The sequence below is a fragment of the Mastomys coucha genome, unplaced genomic scaffold, assembly GCF_008632895.1.
Source record: "Mastomys coucha isolate ucsf_1 unplaced genomic scaffold, UCSF_Mcou_1 pScaffold23, whole genome shotgun sequence".
Lineage (NCBI taxonomy): Eukaryota > Metazoa > Chordata > Mammalia > Rodentia > Muridae > Mastomys > Mastomys coucha.
In genome coordinates this window covers 71,788,430-71,815,278 of record NW_022196906.1, presented here as the reverse complement: position 1 = coordinate 71,815,278, position 26,849 = coordinate 71,788,430, and the positions used below count along the sequence as shown (strand labels likewise).

At 38.6% G+C, this 26,849-nt stretch overlaps 1 protein-coding gene across 22 annotated transcripts in view; it reads left to right on the top strand.

Moving 5' to 3' along the window:
• The window catches only part of Mlip (muscular LMNA interacting protein), a 286,366-nt gene extending 263,261 nt beyond the window's left edge, over positions 1–23,105 (top strand). For 15 of the 22 annotated variants that reach the window (XM_031345605.1, XM_031345604.1, XM_031345602.1 and 12 more), the window contains 2 exons: positions 9,322–9,396; positions 22,796–23,105. In XM_031345605.1, the coding sequence (XP_031201465.1) occupies positions 9,322–9,396; positions 22,796–22,798 (78 nt within the window). In that variant the 3' untranslated portion in view covers positions 22,799–23,105. The remainder of the gene's footprint in view (positions 1–9,321; positions 9,397–22,795) is intronic. The other 7 variants (XM_031345603.1, XM_031345611.1, XM_031345613.1 and 4 more) reach the window with 1 other exon arrangement.
• Positions 23,106–26,849: the final 3,744 nt, after the last annotated feature.

Here is a 26,849-nt window from a genome sequence, read left to right as displayed (position 1 = left end):
AGTCAGGACTGGAACTCAAGCAGGTCAGGAAGAAGGAGCTGATGCAGAGGCCATGGAGAGATGTTCCTCACTGATGTGCTTCTCCTGGCTTGCTCAGCCTGCTCTGTTAAAGAACCCAAGACTTTCAGCCCAGGGATGGCACCACCATGAGGGGCCCTACCTCCTTGATCACTAATTGAGAAAATGCCCCACAGCTGGGTCTAATGGAGGCCCTTCCCCAACTGAAGCTCCCTTCTCTGCCTGTGGTATCCAAGTCTTCCACTATCACTGTGTGAGGGTCAATATGTTATATTAGCTGCGGTAGTGCTTCTTTTGTGAGTGTGTATGCCCTTGTATTTGGTAAAGAGGTATTTAAAATTTGCACTATCCTCTTGGAGGATTTTTCTTTCGATGAGTATATAGTATCCTTCCCTACCTCTTCTGACTAATTTTGAAGTCTCTTTTATTAGATTTTTAAAAAGTAAAATCATCTTTAATATTAAAAGTATTGCTAATTGGAAATAAGTACTTGATTTGAGGTGGGCAGAAGTGTATTTTTAGTGAGGCAAAGTCTACTTGAGGAAGAGTTTTTAAAGCTTTCATGAGATAAAATGCTTTTGTCCCTCCTTGAAATGTATTGCCTGTATTTGTATTGTCTAAGTGTGGAGTCATAGAGGCATATGCCACCAGTTGTACTTCATTCCAATGGAGAAGCTAAGGGAAACCGAGCTTGCATTTCACAGCATGCACCTGGCCATAGTTCTCAAGGCAACTGAGAGCAGGTTCTTGTGTGAAAGAGCCTAGGGTAGGGTACAGTATTTTGTTAGGTTATTGAATAAGTGCTCTTCACAAATGCATCCTGTAAGTAAGTGAGAGAATCAGAATTGGGGGTAGGTAGGGCAGGGAGAAAGCACAACTGTGCTCTCAGATAAAGGCAAGCTTTGGTTTAACACATAAGTAGAGGGATCTAGGACATAAAAAGAAACTTGTCCACACATGAAGCAGGCACTGTCCTCTGACACTTCAGTCTGTCCTTGTTGGTGGCAGCAATATAGGTAAGTGAGGACACACTTCTCAGTGAGCATTTGCTCAACTCAGTGAGACCTTGATGAACGCATTTCAACCCTCTGCCCTTCCTAGATTTCTTTTACTATCATCCTACATTTTTTTTCTTGTTTAAGAGCAGTATGAAGAAGTTTTTAAGGAGCTTTTTTATTTTATTTTATTTTGCAAATATTCTGTGGTCTTTCTGCCTTGTATTGTCCACATCTAAGTGAAAAATTTAACAGATGCTAAAATTCTATCTGAAATCTTAGACAAATGTATAGTAAAATGGATTTCTGATCTTTTGTTTGTTATCTTACTTATTTTTACATTTTTCTTATTTTTTCCCTCTGCTTCTTGAGTATGGGATTTTTGGCAAGGAACCACTGACAGTTCAGGACTTTTATGATATATAAAGCAACATAGTAAAATGTTGGCTATAGCTTACATAATTTTGAAATATAGATTGAAGCCATGCATAGAGTTAAATGGCTAGAGGAATGGGGTTTCAATACCCACAGAGGGCCGGAAGGCACCTTATTTAGGACAGACCTTCAGTTATTGGTATTGAAATAAAGCTCACCTTTCTACTACCCATTCATATACACTGTCACTCCTCAGCAGTGCCAATCCATCCTCAGTACTGCTGCTAAAGAGGAGCTCTTTTTAGACCTCCTGCTGTGGAGGAGGAACAGAAAAGTCCACTATGTGTCCATGAAGAGGGATGGGAGATGGCCTGAACTGTTTTCTAATTATTTCTCAGTCTAAATAGTTGTACAAGTACTTGTGACGCCTCAGTTTACAAGCGTTGACAAACCACCAGGTTCTGGGACTGGTTTCCTACTGTTTGTAGGGAACTTACTGTCAATGAAAAAGATCTAGATTGAGAGTAAGGAAGAGCAATTGGAACTGAAAATATTTCTGTAATTGAGGCTTTATTATAGATCCATTTACTTTCTATTATGTGTCACACAAATAAAAGAGCAATTCTTGTATGACACAGAAGATAAAGAATAGAGACAAAACAATTTACCAATCTTTCTTTTGTGGAAAAAAATAGATATTTGGTTTGTGGTTGCAGTAGAGTATTGGGATATAAATAAGAACTGAAAATGATAATTTATTTTATTCATAATTCTAAGCAACTATGTCCCGAGGGGAAAAACAAGAACAGCAAAAATACTCCTTGTTAATTCCAATCTCAATTTCCAAAATCCATTTTTAACCCTAGGATAGTATTGAAATATAGATGTTTTTTGCTCCATTTTTTATTATTGCCTGGGAAGTCTGCACTAAGATAAAGTGAATAGTGCAGTTAAGTCCCCGAGGGAGTGGTTTTCTGCTTGAGAAGGAAACAACTCCAGGTAAAATGTGAATAAACAAAATGAAATCGAATTTGTGAACAGACTGAACACAGCATGGACAGAGAAGCCTTCCACTATGCCATAAGCTGTCCTTTAGAACATAGGGCACTGTCTGTGGAGAAAGGGGATGTGCTGAGTTTTACTTCGTAACATGGAGCAGGACAGGCCAAGAGTAAAACAAATGTAAGTGGGGGCACTTTCAGATCTGCCAGAGAGACCAGAGCAGAGGCCTTTTTTGTTTTCTTACTGTATCTCAAGAACTGAGATTGGAATGTGGTGTTCAGCATTCAGCACACCAAGTGGTGTGTCAACACATCATCAGCTGAGCACGTGAAACCCAGCGAGCACACAGCAGAGCTCTGTAAAACTTAATAGTGTTTATAAAATGTCCAAACAAGGAGGCAGTGGCAGAAGTAAGAACTGATATGAAGGACCTCAGATCATGCTCACAGGGAATGAATATTCCCCGTTTGATGGCGGGAACTTGGAGCTCTATTGTGGCTCAGAACAGAAAACTTCAAGAAGAAAGAGCTTTCATTTGGAGACTGTGCCATTTCTCAATAAATAGTATTTTCTAAAGAATCATGGAGACAATAAACTGGCCAACTGCAAAAGAGACTTGAGAGTTTCTACATAGGGCTTAACTTTTTTAAAAAAAAATTGTCATATATTAATTTTACAAAGTAATAAGTTTCATCATGGCATTTCCATACATGCACTACCTTTTCTCAAACCAACTCTCTCTTCCTTTCTAATCCTATTCCATTGAAGTCAATATTTTAATTGACTAAATAACTATACTATTTATTATTATTTTAGTAGTGAAGGACAGCAAACCGAGAAGCAGACAATCAGTAGGCAAATGCTCTATTGCTGAGCCACACACAGCCTGGGGTAGATTTTAAGAATTAGGAAACTGAGGCATGGAGAGGTCATATAGGGCATCAGTGTATAGACAAATTTGTAAACCTTTGGATGCCACCAAAATGCCTTCTTTTAAATACAAGAAATAGTTTCACTATCTTCTAAGCAACTACTTTTTCTATTTTCTGTGGTCTTTTATGCCTTATATAGCATTTAAGTTTTCTATCTTCCCTTTTTAAATTTACCTTAAATGAATGGAATGACTAGGACACATAGCCTGTTCTCCTTTGGAAGTAGTGACATTTTCCTGAAGCACGTGAAAGCCAGTCTTTCATTGTAGACATATGGCATACTGATTTTCATAAAGACAAACCCAGAGTGCTGATGTGTTTTTGTGTTGCCCCCAGGCCTGGAATTATGAGTGATAGATTTTTAGATGTACAATTGCTAGGATATGGCAGGGCCTATCACCCAGCAGCCTGTAGTCTTTTGGGGAAAATGAAACAAACTCTAATTTTACAGTGCTCATTCATTTAGAAAATTGAAGAGCTTACTCATTGACTCTGAAGTGGAGTTGATGCTTGCAAATATCTGCAGAGCAATTCGGCTGACATTTTCTCCATCACTCACATTATCCATTCCCTCTGAATTTTCTCCCTACATTTCAATCATCCTAATTATGGTTTCTTTTTAGTGAGTGGGTCTACATGCATATTTCCTATTTCTCACTTCTAGGAGGTAACTTGGTTCATTGGGAAGTTTCCCTCATATCCTTCTAGGCGGGTTTCAGTTCCATTAGTACTAAAGCCCTTACAACACTCAGAGCATTATCTCCTAATACATCATTATGTGTTTGCATTGTTTTTATATTAATAATAATTATATACTTTTTCAAATTTGTTTTGTTTTAATTTTTTTGACACAGGGTTACTCTATGTAGCCCTAGCTGTCCTAGAACTAGCTCTGTAGACTAGGGTGGTCTGCCTGCCACTGCCTCCTGAGTGCTGGGATTAAAGTAATGTACTTTCACAGCTTAGTTATTTATTTATTATTATAATTACATAACCATAATTATATATCACACATTATGTAATTATATTATCATAATTACACATGATATTATGATATAATTAATTATTAACATAATATACTGTAATAATGCAATATAATTAATATAATATGATATGCTATAGTTATATTAATATGATTATACTATTATTAACATACAAACTAATATGTATATATTAATGAGAACATAAATCATATTTATCTCTCATACTTGACTGTAATCTCCTAGCTCAGGATACTATTCACTCCTATGCTCATGACATTTAGCAACATGCCTGGAACATTAATAGGCATAAAATTAAAAAGATCCATAGTAAATAATTTTATCACACAACCACCATGTAAGTTAATGGATTAGGCACAGTTGATTTTGAGTGCAGCCAACTGGAGGCGTGACTGGGCACAGTCTGAAGCACACTTTCCTCCTCTTTTCATGCAAGGATGTTGTTCATGGCCTCTCTAATTGAATTACAGCAGCAGCTGTTAGGAATGCAGAGGCTCATGGCCTTCTTGCTTCTTCCTGTGCACATATGAAAAATTTATAGAATGTGCTCTGCACCGTGAAATGTTTGAACTCAGGGGCCAAAGCCATATATGCTTTGATTGGCCAAGCAGATTTCCAATACAGGAGAAACAATTAGATTTGAGTCTGATCACAAATAGCCCCTGAACTTGCACTGCCTCATTGTAGGAGTGACCAGACCATGTAGCATGGGGATACTGCAGCTGCTTCTAACTTCTAAGGGGAGGCTGGTATGCAGACCCAGAAGGTACAAACCTCGTGTGTAGACCTTTGCACAGTTCAAGAGAAACCAGAAATAAGAAGCTGTATGGAATCTGTGGAGTTAAATACTGAAAAACAAAGGCTTCTTACAAAAAAAAAATCGTGGGAATCAAATAGAACTCACCTGTTGTTCTCCCCACAGTGCACCATGTGTGACGTCTCCTGGGAGACATTAAAGGCGCTGAAACAACTCCTGACTATTCACAAATTTGGAGTTTCTTAATTTGTAAATATTTTTCTAGCAGTGTAATTCATCTTTTATCTATTTTATTTATTTTTCCATATTAATTTGTTCTCTGAGCTGAGTGAATTGTCTGCCGGGGCACAAACAACATGAACATGGCTGGCATATAATTCAGGACTCCCAGGGACTTGTGGCCTCATCCTAACAGCCTTCTACTAAGGAAACCGACAGTACTCTGTCCTCCTTGCTTCAGTAGATTTTCACTACTTTCTAGATGTATTTTTATAAAGATCACACTCGACCTCGAGTTGTAGAGACAGAAGAAGGTACAGGTTTCTGTAGATATGTGGTGTGAAGGTTTATGAGATATGGTAGATGAACCTGAAAAGGCAATCGGAAGGAGGGAAACTCCGAATGGTCTGTCTTCCACTGATGATCTCAGGATGTTAAAGCCTCCTGTAATACTTCCTCCTCTTTAAGTTTTTGGAAGTCAGGAAAAACTTACTCCACCTTCAGACAGGAGCTATTCCACAAATGTCACAGGATTGGAATCTACTTCTTATGGGCAGGCTTACTATGCTTTGCAAAGTGTCTTTTGTTGAGTTGTTGGAGTCTCAGTACTCCATCTGGCCTGGGAAGAATTCATCTTTTTGTCTTTTCATGGAAGGTCATGTGGCCTCTGGAGAAACAGCCTGGGTGAGACAGCCCCCAGGTGGTTCAACACTCCACAAGGTTATATGCTGGGTTGCTGGCCACTGTGATCAGGTGTAGTGAAAAGCAAATGAATGTGCTATTTAAATACTGCAGCTATTTGTGTACAAGGGTCTAATTCAGCTGCTAAACAGCACACAAGACTGAGGTTTCCACCTGAGATGGAAAGATTTTGTCTAATTCACCTGCACACTTCCACTTCCATTTCATCCCTATGCTGAATAATGCTGAAATTAGAGCAGCAACTTTTCTGTTATATTGTTTATTTGAGGCTAAGTAGTAGTTTGTTTTTCAGGATATTACAGCCACATATGCAGGCTTGGGGTTCCCTCTGTGCTTCCACATGTCCTTTTTTGTGTAGCAGTTACGTAAAACTTACTTTAGTATATTTCTAAAACTGTTCTTGTTCTGACTCTGGCAGGACTTTTATACTGTGTTTTCCTGCCCTCGTCTCTCAACATCTCTGTTCCTCATGATTTACCAAATCTTTACATTCAACAGAGGTTTGACCATTTACAATTTTTCCTCCTAATATTTCACAACTCACTTGTCCTAGTCAGCACATTTGTTTGCTGCATCTGTGATTCCTGGAGGGGGTGGGGAGATTGCCCTAACCTTGATCCCACTGATTTTTCCTAGACATCATTTTCATTTAAAATTCCTTTTTTTCCTTCCATATCTTCCACCCTCCTTTTCCACCTTTCTTCTTGCTACTCACATCTCTAATGGACTTCTTAAATATCTTCAGATGGCCATCAATATTTTGCATATCATTACAATGGCTCAGTTCAAGTTGGAATAGCTCATTATGTTCCCCTTTTTGCTTACAGTACCCAGAGGGCTCCTTATGGACACTTCCTCTCACATTTTCTTCAACTGGCCCATCTTTGGAAACTGGTCCTTGCTCTCTATTGCTACTTCTGGCCCTTAAATAAATGATTCTGTGTCTCGGTGCTTTAGTTTACCTATGAAGTAGGGGTTAGACATTTGGTATGCTTGTGATCCTAGCACTTGAGAGACAGAAGAGGCTCAGAACTAGGAAGAAAGCCTTGGCTGCAAAGTGAAGCGAGTCCCTAAAAACAAAACAAAATAAAAACCAAAGTCATTCATGAATAAACACATATACGTCGCTTAGCACATGAGTATTTAATGAACTGTTGTGACTAAACTCATGAACTTTATGAGACTCCAACAGACTTCAGCCACCTTGAAGAAAATGGAAGAACATATCTATTGTGCTCAAAGATCATCCTTAGGCCAAGTAGAAGAAATTTAGGACTTAATAATTATTTATGATCAGTTAGTTATTCTCTTTTCTTGATTGGGGAATCACTACATAGGTTTTGAAATTTGAAGTGATGATAAACTTGATTTAAGTTAGATCACCTAATGTTGGAAAGAAGGAATGGAATCGAAATGTAGGTGTCACATGGTGACTCAGCAAAATGCTTTTATGGGATTATGAAGATTAGATTGATTCTTCTTGAGGGTATTATGAAATTAGAACAGTAAGAATGTGCTTTTACAAAACTGTGGCGAGTCATACAAATACCATATCACCCTTCCTAGGTGTATTTAAGAGTCTGAAGTGTCCAGCATAGATTACTAGGGGTGGAATTTGGAGCACTACAAAGGGCCTAATCCCAAGTAAAGCTTAGTGTCAGTGAGACCATGAGACCACGTGACAGTGGATGCTTTCAGCTGCTTCTCAGGTTGTTATTTAAAGCCTGGACTGGCTCCACTCTATTTAAGCAATGATGCTGAGGAGGACTTGGGATGCCATGATAAGCAAAGGATTTGTAGCTGGGGTGGGGTTTAAGGCTTAGAATTTTAAAATAAAAGCAAGCTCAGTTCCATAAACCTGCTGGAACTGAGTGAGGCCTGATGAAGTGCCAGCAGAGAGGCCCGCGGAGTCATCTCAGCAGCCAGGGCCAGAGGCTCCACAGGGATAGTTCAGTTACTGGCCTCTTTGAACGTGCTTTGAAGAATTGGGAGGTAGTCACTATCTCATTGTTTGCTCAAAGCAGGATCCTGTTGATGGTGGAGGTACCCAGTCATTTCTGTCACCCTGATTTGCCTGTCAGAAAGTGAAGTGCCTGGCAAGGCAAATGGTTTCAAAAACCTTAACATTGGAGCAATAGAGGTGACACCATGAGCGTAGATGGCTATGAGTGGAAATTTAGGCTTATATTCCCAGCATTTGGGAGACTGAGTGAGGATTGCTATGGCATCAAGCCAGGTTGTGCAGTAAGACTATCTTAAAAAAAAAAAAAGGCAGGGGGTAGGAAATTGTGTTTCAGTCCCAGTTCTCTGTGTCAGAGTCTGATCTTTACTGGAATGCTGTGTCCTTCCTTCTACCTGAGTGAGTTTAAGAGTCTGAATAGCACTTAGGAAATCCATGCACTAAAAGGATAATCCAGACACTGAGGAAGAACCACCTTCTGTTAAATGTTACTATGTTGCATTACATTGTAACAATATTAATCTGGTAGAATTACAACATGTATGAAGCTTCTGTGTTTTAAGATTATTGAGGTTCACAACAATGTATGATATTGTACTACCACAGGAAATGAACACTGTCTCAGGATGTATGTATTGATTGTGAGTCCTCACATGGAGTGTTGTTTCTACTTTGCAACTATATTATCAGGGGCCAGCATCTGAGGCTTGAAACATCAATTTCACTTAGACTTTTTTCTTTTTTCTTTTCTATTTTTTAATTAGATGTTTTCTTTATTTACAAAATCTCCTTTTCCATGTTCCCCTCCAAAAAAAAAAAAAAAAGAAATAGAATAAAATAAAATAAACAAAAACTAAAACAAACTCTTGTTCCCTCCCCCCTCCCCCTACTCACCATCCCAATCCTTCCCACTTTCTGGCCCTGGCATTCCCCTACACTGGGGCATAGAACCTTCACAGGGCCAAGGTCCTCTCCTCCCATTGATGACTGACGTAGCCATCCTCTGCTATACACGTGCTGCTGGAGCTATGAGTTCCCCTATGTGTACTCTTTTGTATAAAATTTATCAGTGTTTTGAGAATTCATTTAATAAGCAACTAATGACTGTATCTGCTGTATTGCTAAGTTCTATTGGAGTTGATTTATGACAGAAAAATAAATAAAATGTGGTTTCATGATCAGAATACCCATCTCCTGACAAAACACTTCCTGTACATTTGAAATGACAGACAAGTCCCAGTACTTAGATTTGGTAAAATCTACTACTGTTCGTAGCAAAATATTAGGTGTCATTATTTAAATATCTGTTGAAATGAAATCTAAACATCTGTTTCTCCTCACTTTGGCTCCTGATCACAAGCTGGGCATCTTTTCTGTGAAGCTGGGTCATCCCATGGTGACAATACCTGAACATGACACTCTTGACTCTAAAGAGGTAATGTTAAGATAGGAGTGGAGATCTCTGTCATATTGATTGTAGAAGTAAGCCAATCTTATTTGTTTCAATATTAACAAAATGGTGACATTTTTAGTTTTGAGATTTTATATAATATGTATATGTATATGTGTATATATATATATATATATATATATATATATATATATATATAACACAACATTCATCCCTTTCCTTTCTCCTTGCTATTTTTTAAATTCATGACCTCTATTTTTTATTAATTTTTATTAGCTATATATATGTGTATGCATATGTATTGCTAAATATAGCCAGCACAATCTGTATAATGTTGCTTGTATGTGTGTTTTCAGGCTGACCGTTTCCATTGGGAAGCCACTTTGCTTGCTTTTCCCTGGGAAAGCTATTTCTTCCACTCTAAGTTCTTTGTGTAGGGGTGGGGCCTTATGGGCATATCCTCTTCCACTTTGGCGTGTCTTTTGGGTCACTATTGTTTAGCTCATGCTTAGGTAGTCCTGTTGGTGAGGTTGTATAGATGTAGTTTCTGACATGACTAGGAGATTCAAGCTCACAGCAACCTCCTCGATCTTTAGCAATGTTCTCTGAGCCTTTGGTATGGTAGTATTTTGTACATGTGTGATTGGAGCTGGCTCCACAACTCTACATTTTTATTGGTTGGTCATTTTTTTTTTTTTGCAGTCCTCTTGATCTGGCTTAGTAAAGTAGTAGTTGTAGGTTCTTCTTCAATATCCATGGCTTCACTGGTCCTGGTTGGCTGGTTGTGTTTCCAGTACCAGGCATGATTTCCTTCTTGTTGATTAGGATTTTAGTCCCATTAGAGAGATGTTGTTGATTACTGCCAAGGTATGCATGCCACTACTGTACTCTCAGGGTATGTGATGATTTCCTTATCCCTGGGAGCAACTAGACCTTGGGATCCAGCATTTAGGATTACAATACATAGCAACAGACCAAACCTCAACAAGTTAATGATTACCTGGCTGACAGTATTGTTTTAAAGCACCTGCTGATTTAATAAGTTTTTTTTTCTTGGTACTTGTAGAAGAATTACTGGAATTCCATCTACACACATTACTTGGACAAACCAACTTGTCCGCCTTAGGCATTTTTATGTTCAACTCTAAAATCATTGCTCATTGTTGAGTGTGTGTGGGTGTCCTGTGAAACGTGTTGTGTTTTAGTCAGAGTTGCTGCACTAGCAGGCTCTCAGTTTTTGGGACAGACCACATTTCCAACTCCACAAATGAGTTCTATACATTGGCAAAAATCTATAGAAAAGGAAAAGTTGGCTCTGCCATAGCATCCCAATTTCATGCACTAATTTTTATGGCGTATTCATATTGAAGCTGATAAACAGTGGCTAAATTTTACCCCCTCCTTTTATTTTTTACAGAAGCCATAATACTCAAAGAAAATAATTCAGTAAAAGTTCTATGTATGGTTTAATTTGTGCTCCTCAAAAGAAGTATGTTGAATATTTTTGACACTATTTAAGATAAAGTAGAAAATACAAGAAAATTTAAATTTTACATTGAACTAATGTTTCTGTGAGTGTGTGTATGTGTACATGTAAACATGCCACAGTGTGCATGTGGACATCAGAGGACCATGGTTGGTTCTTTCTTTTTACCATGTAAGACCCAGGATTGAACTCAGCTCATCAAGTCCAACAGCAAGCACCTGATTTTACCTGTTAGGCTTCAAAATGTGAAGTTTAAAGGACTTAATCCTTCAAAAGAGAATAGGACCTTACACATTCATTTTTATTTATTTTACTTTATTTATCTTTATTTCTTTATCTTTCTTTCTTTCTTTTTTTTTAATACAACACATCCTGACCATAGCCTCCTCTCCCAGTTCCAGGATTCCGTTTTGCCCATATCCACTGTTCTCTGTTTCCTTCAGAAAGAAAAAGGCTCACTAGAAATATCAACTGGATAAGGCATAATAAGATGCAATAAGACTAGGCACAGCCCTCATGTCAAGACCAGATAGCCCAGTATGAGGAAAAGGGTCCCAAGAGCAGGCAAAGGAATGAGAAAACCCCAGTTCCACTGTTGGGAATTCCACAAAAATCTCAAGCAAACCAAACACAATACATGTGCGGAGGACCTAGCACAGACCCATGCAGGCTCCATGGTTGCTGCTTCAGTGTCTGTGAGCCCCCATGGGCCCTGCTTAATTGATTTTGTGAGCTTTGTAAATATATTTGTTTTAGATATTTTCTCAAATGAAATGTAGGAGAAAACATTGTGAAACAAAAAACTAAGAATAAAAAAAAATCAAAAATGAAATTTGAAATTCGCTTTTCAAGATATATCCACAATTTAGGTTATACTATACATTTTCATAAACTGATGTTCCTATCCCTACATTTAAGGACAAATCTAAAAATATGGATTATTAATTTATGTTTAAAAGACAGTTTATGTACTTTGAAGATTTTTGTACATTTATATGTTTATTAGAGATAGGATCTCATGTATGTCAGACTGGCCTTGAAATTTCTATGCATCAAAAGATGACTTTAAATTCTAAATTCTCCTGTTCCACTGTGATTAGAGGAGTGTGTCACCATTGTAGGCTAAATTTATTTATTTATTTATTTATTATTTTAAAATTTTTATTAACAATAGTAATTATTATTGTTGTTATTATTAATTTTTGGTGGTATTCAAGATTGAACCCAGAGCCATATACACACACCACACAATTGCTCTCCTAACCCCCTATTTGGACAAAATTTAAAGCCATCATTGGGCAAAGCCTGCTAGGCTTTCTGCAGTGATGATAGAGTGAAATAAAGATGTATTATGAGTAGTTCACAGTAGAACATTTCTGGTTATCTTGAAAGTAATATACTAAGGACAGGATTTTTGGTTCCTTGAGAATATGCATATGGAGCATATGTTACCTCTAACACATGCAGACATGGCTGTGTGAAAAATTATATAACTCAAAATCTACTGTGAATGTAGTATAATACCTGACTACCTATCTCCATGTACTCTTGCTAAATTGAAGTGATTATATAGGGCAATTTAATGAGAGCATAGTGCATATTGGAAAGAAAGTCATACACTTTCTTTAATTGTCACAGAATATAAGTACTTTTATTATTCTTGTTTTTCAGTGAGCAATAAAGGCTGAAGGAAGCCAGTCTACTGGAATAGCCGGGAAGTGTAGGCACTATCCAGTGTTAAAATCCCGACTGCTAGCTTAGCAACTTGGTTCAAGTATTCTCTTACACTTTGTCCAGCAGTTAAATTAAAAAACTTAATTTAGATAAAGGTCTTTACATTTCCCTATCAGTCTCCAAGTCTGCTCCTGTGTCATCTACTTCCTTCTCTTATATGTGATGGTAGAATACTTGCCAAGTTCAGTCAAAGGAGTTTAAAATTCTGTGTTTTGCCTATTGTTTTGTACGGACTTATGCTCTGATCCACTGGCTAGTGACATTGCTATTGAGCAGCAAACTCCCTTGGTACAGCTAGGGCAATAACCTTGTCACATGTGTCATCCCTTTCAGTATAATAGTGACAAATGGTATAGAAATAAGAATTTGGACCAGCATATATGTACCCAAATAGGAATACGGTTGAATAAATTTTGCTCTTTTCTAGTGAATATTTAAACCATAAAATATTATTACATGTATTTCAAACTATATAAATTTGATGCAAATTCACATATGCCACATTGACTCAATATTAGTGTTGTTATGAAATAAGGTAAAAATCAGATGTTTATGTAAACAACAAAAGCACCCAGGTAAGACATTAATACTGAGCTGAGAGCTTACCAGTTTTAGGTAATATAAAATACTGCTTTGAGTTGCCAAATAACATAGGGAAGACAGGTAGTTTTATTGCGTTGTATGTGTGTGCTTATGAAAACTTGCTTTTTTTTAAAAAATCGAAACAGATCATTTTTATGCAATAAAAATATTTACAATGTTCCCTCCGTCTACTCTTCCCACTTCCTCCCTACTGCATCTCCCGTCTGGATCCATACTCTTTCTGTCTCATTAGAAAACAAGCATATATAAGGAATAATAATAAAATAATGTAACATAAATAAAAAACAAATTGGAGTATGACAAAGCAATCAAATAAGAGAAAGAGCCAAAGAAAAAAAGCACATGGATGCAGATATGCACACTTCTGCATGCACATGGATACAGATATGCACACATCTACACACTCAGGAATCCTGTGAAAACACAAAACTTGAAGCCATAGTAAGAATCGGTAAACTAAAAGAAAACAAGCAAACAAAACCCCAAAGTCCGACTTTACATTAAAAGACAAACAAACAAACAAACCCAAAGATGCTGTTGTGTTCATTTTGGGCCATCCATTTACTGCTGGGCACTGGGACCACCCTTAAAGACTGGGTTGTTTCCCCAATGAGATTCCCTTATAGAAAAAAGAATGTTCCATTTTAAGTGTCTATCAGTTGAAATAGCTTCTTGGTTAGGGATAGGGGCATGTGTATGTCCCCTTTCAAGTCCAGGACTCCAGATGGCCTGTGCAGGTGCTGTGCATGCAGCCCCTGTCTCTTTAAGTTCATATGTGTGCCAGCCTGATGTGTTGAGAAGACTGTGATTTTTTTTTTTTTTTTTTTTGGTGTCCTCTGGGGATGGCTCTTATTCTCTTTCTGCCCACACTTTCTCAGAGTTCCCTGAGCCCTGATGGGAGAGATTTGATGGGAACACCCTTTATACGGCTAAGTATTCCAGGCTTTCTCATTTTTCTACAAATAGTCTGGCTGTTGGTCTCTGCATGTGTTCCCAGTAGCTTCAGGAAGAAGATTCTCTGATGATGGCTGAGCAAGGCATGGATCTGAGTATAGCAGAATGTCATTAGGAGTCACTCTGTTGCTACATTTCTATAACAGAACAGTAGAGTTTGTTTTTCATCTAGGTCCCTGGCCTATACAGTCTCAGGTTCTTGGCCACCTAAGCAGCATTGAGCATGGGTTCCATCTCATGGGGTGGACCTTCACTCAAAGCAGGGATTGGTTGGTTACTCCCACAAGCTTTATGCCACTCTTGCACCAGGGCATCTTACATGTTGTTCACCATTGTGGATCAAGGGTTTGGAGCTGCATTGACATTTACCTCTCTCCTTTGATAGAGTGCAGCATAACGTGTCTCTAGGGGTAGCATCAATACCATTCTCTAGGGGTGAAGGCTCTAAGTAGACCCAGCTCCAGGTTCAGTGAGTTGTATAGGTGTTGGTTTCAGCAATAGTGTTAGCATCAGTTTGTATCGAGCCACCAATAGCCTTTGCAGTAACCTGGCTTGTTTGAGGGGTTTTCTGTGAGATCCCTTTTTGCTGTCATTTTGAGATTTTGGTCTCACTGTGTTTCTCTGACTGGCCTGGACTCACTTTGGAGACTCGGACTCCGAGAGATCCACCTAACTCTGCTCCTCCCTCTGGTGTGCTGATGCCCAGCTTACACTCAGATTCTTTTTAGTAGAAAGTATCATCACACTGAAGACAAGACTTACAAATAAGCCACTGCGTAATATTTAAAGAACAATTTTGAGTTAGATTTGGAATATATGCAAACCATCATAAAAGAACCTAAGTGGTAGCATTTGTGAGTGGTGAAACTGGCTAGCACAAAGGGAAACAAATAAAGAGTGAAGGTTATTGTCTGCTGCCAGTGTGACATATGTATTACTAGCATTTGAACATTTTGGAGTAATTTAACAACTTTCTACAACTTCTTAAGCCATGTATTTTCTCCAAACCCTTGCCTTGTTAATTATTTTTCTGTATAAAATTAACAGATTAAAGAAAGATATCCTGTTTTTATAAAACAATTGTCATCTTATGACTATATTCCTGGAAGATTAAAACTTTCTATTCATAAACATATATATTCTCATATACACATAGAATTATACATTTATATACATATGCACTCTCACACGCATGCCTACAAATGCACATACACACATATAAACGTGTGCATATACACAGGAACATACCCACTCACACCCACATATACTCATGCACATACACACATACAGACTTATACAGGTATATACAGACATGTAAACTCATACACATGTGAACTCAAGTACACACATATACTTGCACACACATACACACTCCACTCAATGCATACTTACATATACATACACATATACACAAATGCATACATATACATATACATAATACACCCACATTCACATGCACACATGCATATATATGCACACACACACATGCACAAGCACACACAAATATGGCCATGCATGAATTTTCAGATAACCAGATTAGCTTCCTAAATAATCAATTCAAGCATGTATCAGCTGGCTGAACAATTTTGAAAGAAGAACACTTTTTTTATTATTAGATTTTTTTATTAGATATTTTCTTTATTTAATCATGTCATATGATTTCTCCCTTACCAGTTTTCCCTCCAAAACAAAACAAAACAGACCAACCCCCCCCAAAAAAACAACAAGAACAACCCCCTGTTGCCTCCCCTCTCCCACTGCTTGCCACCCACCCTTTCCCACTTATTGGCCCTGACATTCCCCTACACTGGGGCACAGAACGAAAGAAGAGCACTTTTGTTGATTTGTATTTTCCATAGTTATATTGTAATCTCCAAATAGGTGAATATTTAACAGTTTACAGGGAGCCTTTCCAGCCTCAGATTAATATCTGCATGGAGATATAGAGAAGAACTTTGTATTCTGCTACAAGTAGTTACTTCTTGGATGTAACATATCTTGTAAATTCAGCATTAGATATGCATATACACATGCACATATATATGTATTCTTCTATATGCATTCTTTGATCCACAAACCACTCTATAACTCACTTCTCTCTTTCTAGGATTAACTGTGAATGCCACAGTGCAGAGCAGTGTATTAACAAACTTGCCCTCTTCTGTCTTCTGTTAAAGACATCTCAAGATGGTTTCCTTTCAGCTTGAGGATCAGTTTTCTTCCAGAACAGGGCCAGATATCCTTCTCAATTACATAGCAGCTAATTATTCACTAGTTTTCCATACAATACATACACTGTAAATTCCTCTCCCAGTTTTTATGATTTGTATATTGGGTGCTGGGGGTTGAATTTAAGGTCTTGAGCATGCTGAGAAACACTCTGTCATCGAACTACACCCCCAGGCATGCATGCTGGGAAACACTGTTACTGAGCTACACCCCAGGCATACATTGCATGCTGGGAGACACTGTCACTGAGCTACACCCCCAGGCATGCATGCTGTAAGTCACTCTGTCACTGAGCTACACCCCCAGGTATGCATGCTGGGAAACACTTTCACTAAGCTACACCCCCAGGTGTTCTCTTGTTTTTTTTTCCCTTCCCTCTCCTTTGCAGATTTTGATAGATATTAAGGGTTATGAGGATTCGATATAAAGGAACAGTGATTGATTTGCTGCTATGTGGCAAATGAACTTTTTGTGCGAATCTTAAAGTGAATTCCAAAGGCTCTGTTGATATCCAGGGGTCTTATACAGACAAACGTCCCCATTCTTTCAATGAGCACAGAAAGGAAGAAAGTCTCTTGCTCACAAGAACCACTTTCACATTCTGGTTTGATTCAAAGTAAATACAAAATCTTTAAGAGGAATGGACTCACTGTTTTCCCTCAGGTAATATCCCCAAATTCATTTCTCAAAATCAAACTTGGCTAAATCTTGGATTGTTAAGAATTCAAGGCTGGGATTTTAAGTGTGAATTTGAAAGCTGGCTTCTCTGATGATTAAAAGAAGGGCCACATACTTTGACACATAACTTGTGAGAGGACCAGAGTGAATTTGTCTCAACACAAATAGATGTATTCACAACAGGCCATTTCCTAGTCAAGACATCCAGAAGGCCACCTCTACCCCCAAGTTTAGCAACAATGAGCCATCAAAACGACTGTCTTGTCATTATTTCCTCTGTCATAAGCCGCAAGTCTATGTAGGTAAAATATGCCCCCTTTAACTCCCATCTTGATAACTCTATCCAGGAGTCCTGTGGTTTCTGTCAATCATGCTCATCCCACCTCCCCTCTCCAACTCCTCCCATGCACACTTCCTAGTCCATCTTTCTGCAAGCCCTCATATAGTTTTCTAGAACAAACAGATAGTGTTGCCATATATTTAGTACTGAATAGCATAACTCAGCAGAATTCTGTATTTATCATGGATAATACATTAAGAGATTACAAACCTGGGGGAATTCTTATAAAGCCAAAATGACGTAGTCTATTAAGTCTACTCTCTCAAGGAAAATTAAGTAAGTTTACCCTCAAGTACAAAGCATCAATGTACTGCTTGTAATCCAAAGCTTGTCCCAGATTTCTTTGGTAATTGGGGAACTCATCATTGTCTGATTTTTATTCAAAAAAGAAAAGAATTAAACATCTTTAGGAAGTAGAATAATCAGGTGTTAGTTTACCCTGGGAACTAGGGCAGAGCAAGAGAGCAAGGGAGCAAGAGAGGGAGAGGGAGAGAGAGAAGGGGAGAGAAGGGAGGGTAAGAGGGGGAGGAGGAGGAGAGAGAGAGAGACAGAGAGAGACAGAGAGAGAGAGAGAGAGAGAGAGAGAGAGAGAGAGAGAGAGAGAGAGAGAGAGAGAGAGAGAGAGAAATAAAGCCTCAGAAAATACTTCTCTGGAGTCTCACAAAACTCTCATCTACATCTCAAAAGGATTTCTAAACAATTCAAAAAATAGGGACAGTACTGCTGACATATTTTCTAAAATACATACCTCAAGAAAAGGAGGAGAGAGAAATATGTTCCAATATGTTCAATTGGGAGGGTGAAGCTGTAACTTAAACTTCCATCTGTCTTTTGATTTTGTGGGAAAATCCTAGAGAGTCAACTAGGTAATTTGAAAAAATGAGTCTCATTTGCTAAGCCCTTGGGTGAATCTACTAAAGAGAGGTGTGAGCCTGACAATCTAGAGGTGTTTTCTCCAAAGGCATCTTAGTAGATGAAATGTAAACTGCATACTGTTGCAAGCTGTGAACTGAGCAGCCACCAGGCACTGGAGCAGGATACTGGGATTATGGGATCACAGACCTGCAAAACCAGGTCCTGCAATCCATTCATGGCTTCCTTTTGTTCTGACATTAGACTTGTTTTCAAAACCACAACCTACAATCTTAATAACTATTTGCATCTCAGGTATTCTGGAGACCAGTAGATTCAATATTTTTCTTTTGGGGTCCATTATACAGTAACTAGATTCTCTGGTATGCTATATGTTAGCGGTTCACAACCTGTGGGTTGTGACCTTCTTAGGGGAGTCACATAACAGATATCCTGCATGTAATATATTTACATTATGATTTGTATCAGCAGCCAAATTACAGTTATGAAGTAGCAATGAAATAATTTCATTCTTGAGGGGTCACCACCACATGAGGAACTGCACTAAAGAGTCAAACCATTAGGAAGGTGGAGAGCCTCTGCTATAGAGAGGGGGGACTTTTTTCCTTATTTGTTTGTTTGTTTGTTTATCCAATTTACTTCCTGGCTCACAGTCACTGTCATCCCTTTTTCCTTATACAGTCCGTCTCACCATCCCTTCTCGGGAGGATAGAGTCCACCTTCTGGGTATCTCTCCAACCCTGGCATGTCAAGCCTCTGCAGTGCTAGGCACATTCTCTCTCACTGGTGCCAGGCAAGGCAGCCCTGTTAGGGGAATGGGATCCACAGATAGGCAACAGCTATAGGGACAGCCTTCTTTCCAGTTGTTGGGGACCCACATGAAGACTGAGCTGCACATCTGCTTCATATGTGTGGGAGGCCTTGGTCCAGCCTGTGTATGAGGTCTTGGTTCAGCCTGTGTATGAGGCCTTGGTCCAGCCTGTGTATGAGGCCTTGGTCCAGCCTGTGTATGAGGCCTTGGTCCAGCCTGTGTATGCTCTCTTTTGGTGCCTCAGTTCTGAGAGCCCCCAAGAAACCAAGTTAATTGACTCTGTTGCTCTTCCTATCTCCTTCAAAGCCCTCAATTCTTCTATAAGACTAGCCAAGCTCCATCTAATGTTTAGCTGAAGGTTTCTGCATCTGTTTCAGTCAGCTGCTGGGTAGATCCTCTCAGAAGACAGTTTTGCTAGACTCCTGTATACAAGGATAACAGAGTATCATTAACAGTGTCATAAATTGGTGCTTGCCCATGGGATAGGTCTCCAGTTGGTGATTGGCCATTCACTCACTTTCTGTTCCATCTTTGTCTCTACATTTCTTGTAGATAGAAAAAAATTTGAGCCAAAGTGTTTTGGGTGGGTTGGTGTCCTTATTCTTTCACTGGGGGTCCTTCCTCACTACAAGAGGTAGCCACTTCAGTTTCCATTTCCCCACTGCTAGGAGTCTCAGCTAAAGTTACCCCAATAAACTCCTGGGAGCTTCCCACATCCCAGGTCTCTGGCAAGTCCTGGAGATGATCCCCAACCCCCCACCCCCACCAGCTGCAAATTTCCATTCATTCTCCAGGCCCTCTGTTCTTCTCTCCTGTCCACAGCAACCCCCCATTACCATCCTCATCCCCTTTCCCACCAAGTTCCCTCCCTCCCCTTAGGCTTTGTTCTATGGATAATAAACTATAATACCATGTCTCATGGATTGTTACATGTTGGTCATAGGTACTTTAGTCAAGAAAGAAGCTCACTAAGATGCTAAGCTTTCATTTTCCAAGAAGCAGAGGGATTCAGCCTTCCTGGAAGAGACTGATCCCCAGCTAGCTCACTCCAGTTACTTTATTCAAACATTCTACAAGCTTAATTAGGGCTGGGAAAGGTTGCAGCTACCAAAGTTATCTTGCCTGCGAGAACAGACAATCACATAATTCTCAGCCCCTTTTGAACATGACTAGTGAAAATCAATGGTACAAACTATTGCTTGCCAGGAGTTTCTTAGGACCAAGGTCAGTGCAGCTGCAAGCTCTCATGTAGCAGCAAGTGCAGATTCTCTAAACAAACAATGTTTCTTCAAGGTTCAAACAGTCTCACAACAATTTCTCAGCCTCTGTTAATTGATCCAAACATAGCAAAGTCTTTTCTGAAACATTTCACTTAAAGTCAGATACAAAGGCGTGTGTGTGTATGTGTGTGTGTATGTGTGACTAAGTAAATACCTTATCATCAAGACAAACAGTTATAAATATGTGCAAATGACTCACATTCTCTCTTAACAGGAGAAAATTATTTATTGTTAGTGTGTGTGTTACTTGGAAGTAGTTTTGAATGCTGAAGGTATGAAATCTGGTTTTATATTTCAAGCACAATGATGCACATGATTCTGCTTTTATTTTGCAGGAAAATGTATGAGTATTTACATTACAGGAGCACAAAAATCTATTTGCATTGCCCATTCTTAAGAGAAAAGTGCTTTCCGCAAGATAGGCTTAAAGTTTCACAGGCACCACTCACTTATTAACCAAAGTCAGCTGCAGCGAGAAGCAATTAGAGTAAGATTCTCTTCAGAATTATGAATTTTAAGTGTATTAAGTTCTTTCTGATATTTTCTTAAAACCCAAATAAGTATGTTGTTTGTTCAGATGGCAATAAAAAAGCTGGGTCTGACCTGCCAGAGTGGCAGCTTGAAGATAAGGATGTTTTATTGATTTATTTAATTGTCCTCATCTTTCTTAAGTGTTTACGTTCGTTTCTCTTGTGTTTAGCTCCTTAGCTATATTGAAATTGGCAAAGGAATGGAGAAAATTCCGACTGCATCTAAAAGGATGGCTCTACCTGTCATATTCCCATTTATCATTCCTAACCAGACACTGAGTTGTGGTGCCAAACATGCCTTTGCTCTTCCAGCAGCATCTGAGAGCTAGGATGAGTGTGGCCTGAACTGCTGGTCCTGTTTCAGCCTCTTTAATTATGTCCAGAGAGCTACAGTGTGCCATGCTTGGCATACTGTGTCTGAGAGGCCACAGGGTATATAATATTTTATTCAATGTAAACATATGTATACACATTTTTGATGACAGAACATAAAGCCATACTCAATATCTGTATTGGTATGACTAAGACAGACTAACTCATGGCTATACCAACAAATAAAGGAAGTAGAAACTCTGATTAAATCAAGGTTGAGTGTGTAATAGAGTGGCCTTGCCTGTGGTATTTAATCTCTTTGGACTTAAAATTTTATTCACTGTAGAATAACATCAAGATATCATGTTGTACAGATTTGCATATACATATTGTTTATCATATATAAGTCATAACATTTCATAAATGCAAGCAAAATGATGAGTTTAAAAATTATTTGTAGTATTAACTACTACATGAGGACATCTTGAGGAAAATTTGATTAATAATGACTTTTATTGGTTAACAATATAAAGGATTTATAGTTTAGTTACTTCCTCAGAGAATCTCAAGGATGAGTCCTCTGATTCTTATCTTATGGCTAATGGTTGGCTATGGCTGGACTGTTCAGTGCTGCACAGAGCTACCTCTACACCATAAAGTTTTTCTTCATGCTTTCTTCCACTCCACTGAATACCATTTATCATAAAGGATGTGGAAGTTATACTAGATTTCCTTTCTGCCTTAGTTACTCCTTGAGCCCTTAGACACATCTTGGAGCCTAATGAGGACAGGTCTTTTGGGCTTCTGCTCCTGCCTATGGTCTAACTTAGTGTAAAGCTGAAAGTTACCTGTGAGAGAACAACTGGCATCCTTTATTCTCCACCGGCCATGTTGGATTGTTTTATCCTCTGTCATGAGTTAATACTTTGAAATTGAAAGTTCTAGTAATTTCCTCCTTGTCATTGTATCATAATGTTCTATCAGACTATGTTTTAGAAATTAGTTTTCTTTCCATCTCATCTCATTTTCTTTTGTCCACTTGGTCTTCACTGCTGCAAACATCCATCTTCATTAGTCAAGTTTATCTTATCTGTTCCAGACAGTCTCGCTGTATCAACTGGGAACAAACAGAAGCAAACAAATAAAGACATTTTTGAAACTGTTCCTCTACTGATAGCAGCATTATAAAGCCAAGAAAATCGACACAGAAAGAAAGACAAGAAGGTCCTTACTGTCTCTGCTTTATGCCATGGTGTATTTTACAAAAGGAAGACTTTAGTAGAACTCCTACTCTCTTTCCCTTCTTGGTTTAGGTATTACATTTTAGGGAATGGTGGTACAGGCATTGCTACAGAGACAGTTAAGATCCAGAAGGAGAGTGGGACATGTGATCATATGCCTTAGACAGCACCAGTCTACAAAGCCAGCATGATGGTTGTGAGACCAGATCTGATCTACTGAGCTCTCTGGACCACTGCCTAATACAGAAACTCTTTTCACATTTGATACTACATTTACACATTAATGTATAATTTTCAATGTATTTTTTTCTAGATGTCTTCACCTTTATCAATCTATTGTTTTATTTTTCAGTAACGAAGCTGGAGTGGAAGTGAAACCCTGTCTGCTGAAGAGTTTTGGAATGCCATTGCTCGCTGCTTGCTAGACTTAACTCATGCTTTTTCAGAAGGAGTGCTCTGTTGGTGATCTTAGTCCAGCAGAAGCACCTGGAAGGTTTGCTGCAGCCACATAGCATTACCATACTTTACAAAACCCAGAGCAAGATCATAGCCCTTTAGTTTCTTGCATTGCCATTCAAGCCTATAATGCCTTTTATTAAGTTGACAGCAATACTGATGTCCCCCTACATCTAACAGTCAAATAAAGAAGAATTATAGCTGAATACAAGAATGACTGTGACTATTTTTCCAATGACAATTTGTTTAGTGTATAAATTACTAACTGAATCAGGTTTCATTATTTTTCAAATAGTATTTGTGCCTCACAGGATACAGATAGCCTCAGGGTCTATGAGTGAAACTGTACACATGAGAAAGGTGGTCCTTTTCATAATACATTCTGCCCCCTAAACTGTTAGGGTTCTGACATGCTACATGGACTGTGTCCCAGAGATAACCTAAGGATGATGATCATTATTATGCTGGGATATCTTGAATAGACATGTTTTTGCTTATGGCTACATGATTCTTAAGAAAGCCACTTCCAGGTCATGCTCCCACAAAGTAAACACATACGATGATGGTAGTCCCAGGAGCCTAGCAGGGCCACAATTGCTGCCAGTTCTGATTATGCTCCATTCATCCCCTAGTTGTCATTCCAGTAGATTATCTTAGTGCCGTCTATTAATTTCCTCCTTTTGTCCATCAGGGATGAAAGGCCAAGACAACAGCCATTCAGGCTCCTCAGCACTTCCCAGCAGTAAACTTCAGGGAGCAGTGGAGACTTTGCAAAGTCTTTATTGACTTGCCCTTGGCATGGTTCTCACACTTCCTGAGAACTTGATCTCAGCCGTATCATTCAAGGGACGTTCCTAGAGCTCCATTATGAGCCATCATTTGGTATCTAGATGTAGAATATTTAATAATAAACCACATTGTGAGGTTGCTACCTACCTCAATGGTTTATGTTTCCAAATGAAAGACACACACACACACACACACACACACACACGCACACGCACACGCACACGCACACGCACACGCACACACACACACACACACACACACACAGCCTTTATATTTTAATGTGCCTTAATCATCACAGTAGCTGGGCACCTGCCTAGCCTCCATGCTGCTAGACCCTACCTTTCACCGATAAGACCAAGCAACTGCTTACTAATTTCTATTCCATGTTGGCTGGTCTAGACCCAGTGTAGCAGCCTCTGGGCCTTGTCCTCTTGGTCTCCTTACATGGTGGCTTTGCTCCTCTCTCCAGTCCACATCTCAGGCATGGTGTCTCTCTCCTTCCTCCTTCTCCAAAGTCTCCAGTCAGGAAAAACTAAACCTCTCCCCTCTCTCTCCTCCCAAGCTATTGGCTGCTGGCACGTTCATTTATAAATCAGAATTAACTGGGGGTAGGCTCCCAGATGTTATGTACAGACCCTTTTGTGCATTTGTGCTAATTTGGGGGACACAAATTAGCATTAGAACACAAGCAGCTATACCTGGAAATATAACCTTTTAGTTTTCTCTGCTGGTATTAGAAGTGCAAAGAAGTCTTAGTAAAGAGCTCTGCTTATCTCTCTTCCCCAAACAACTATATCACCATCACAAACCACACAATAGGTCTTAGGACTCGCGTGTTGTTATTCACTTAACACAATGAGTCTTGTTATGAACCAGTTACCACAAATTGTTAAGGTGACTTAATTTGACTTAAACTTCATAATAAATGATTTCGTGAGGCAGATAATATCATTATCTATGTTTTATGTTTACAAAAGTAGGCATATCCAAATGGTCAAATCAAGTCAGTAAATGGATGGGTAGTAGCCAGGTAAATTGACTCTAACACTAAAACACTTTTTCAAAGTTTCATTTATTCATTAATTCACTTATTCATTCAATTGTTAGACATACTCCTCAGATCAAGTACAATTGTCATCGATTTGGGTAAATCCCTTCAAGTACTAGATTATTAATTTGTGACTTATTTTATAATATTTTCAGTAATATTGTTCCCTTGAAGAAGGCAAATATTCTTATGCCTAATGTTTATATATATATATTGAAGATTTTTTGTATAAGTATTTAATAATATAAATTATATTGCTTGCTTACATTGATTCCAGTATAGCTATACCCAGTTTTATTCCTAGCAGAAACTCAACAACTGTAAAGACAACTTTTAATATGCAAAAGTTGATTGGGTGTGGTATCCTATATATACTCTGGGTTCAAAGACTTGTGTTACTTGTTTTATGTTGGGACAAAATGACTGAAATTAATAATTTAAGAGGAGGAGTGGCTTGTGGCTTCCGATATTTTAGCCTATAGCTTCATTGATTCTAGTCCGTGGTAGGCAGAATATCATGGTGACTGGAATGTGTAGAGCTGAGTCTATCTGTTCACTTCATGAGGATCAGAAAGAACAGAAATAGGAAGAGAGAAGTTACAGTAAAGGCATGACTTCCAGTGTTCTAGGACTCATCTCCTAAAATGCCCAGAACCTCTCAAAATAGCGGCATCAGCTGAGAACCAAGCATTTAATACATAAGTCCATTGGGGGCATTTCATATTCAACACATACATGTTTCATGCATTGCATTGCCAAGCAAACATTATTAGATTCATTTATTGGTAAAATCCTTGAACTTTATTTTTAATAGAGATATCAAATTAATGGACAATAAATGTATCATGAAGCCTTTTTCTCCTTGTACTATGTCTAAAGAGTCACATGTTCAGATGAACATCATATTCTAATGTGTTTGTTCAGCATCTCTGCAAAGATGAGAGTGTTACTAGTGCAAAGGCAGGAAGGGAAGAATGTGAAGCATGGAGAACCAGATGCTTAAAGGCTCAAGGTGTGGAATTTGCTGTCCAAAGGAGGTTGGAGTACAGTGGGTGTTTCTGAAGAGGAAAGAGGCAAGGCAGTTAGAGAACAGACAACTCTGAAGCTGTGTCACATCTCCATTTGGGTTTTCTAGAAGCCCAAGATAAGAAATCCCTTTAATGCAGCTAGTTGTTTCAGTGGTGAGTACCAGAACACCACTCAGAGAGTGGGGAAGAAACTGTTATCCAGCCACTCAGCAAAATGGGCAACAGGAGCACCTTTCACCAAGAAATCTGGGATACAAAACCTAATGAACATGTGTTAGAATTAGTTCAATTCTGAGGAAAAAATGGTGGTCATTAGTCTACAGCTTGAGTACTAACCTTCACTGGCCACAAACTCCACTTGTGGGGCTTTTAAACAAACAACTGATCCAACAAACAAACACCATTTCACTTGGCAAATTCAGGAGACCTCATTTTTTACTATGAAATTGTTTTTAAGGGGAACAAGATAGTCTGTTGAACTGTGGTGTTCATTCTACAGACTATCTAAAGTAAACAACATAACGAAAGAGACAAGTGAGTGCTTGTACCAAGGGGCTATTCTCACTTTAGTATCCTGGGCAAGCAGAAAATCCTGCAGGTAGCAAATAGAACAAAAATCTTCCCTTAAGTAGACTTCTGTGGATTTGAAAGTATCTTCTATTAGAAATGAAATCAGTCAGTGAGAAGATAACTTTGATAGAAAGGAAGCTTGTTTTGTTTAGATTAAGTTCAGGGGATTTAGATTATAACCTAAGAAAATATTTTTCAATTTGTTTGAGACGTTACATTTGGAAGTTTTTCCTTCATCTGAGGTATACTATAAAATTAACTATTATATTGGCTTCATTTTGAACGCTCAATTTGTTTGAGTGGAATCACATTTTCTTTACCAAATACTTAATGAGTGTATGTCGACACTTTTAAAATGAAGGTTTTATAATGTACTTTTAAAAGATGTTTGTGCAATTTCTCAGCATCACTTAAGCACCTGAGCCTAGACTTTTCAGTGGCTGAAAACTCTAAAGGTAAATTAAAAAATATACTACTCAATAAGCAGATTAAAACTTCACTAATAATGAAATAAA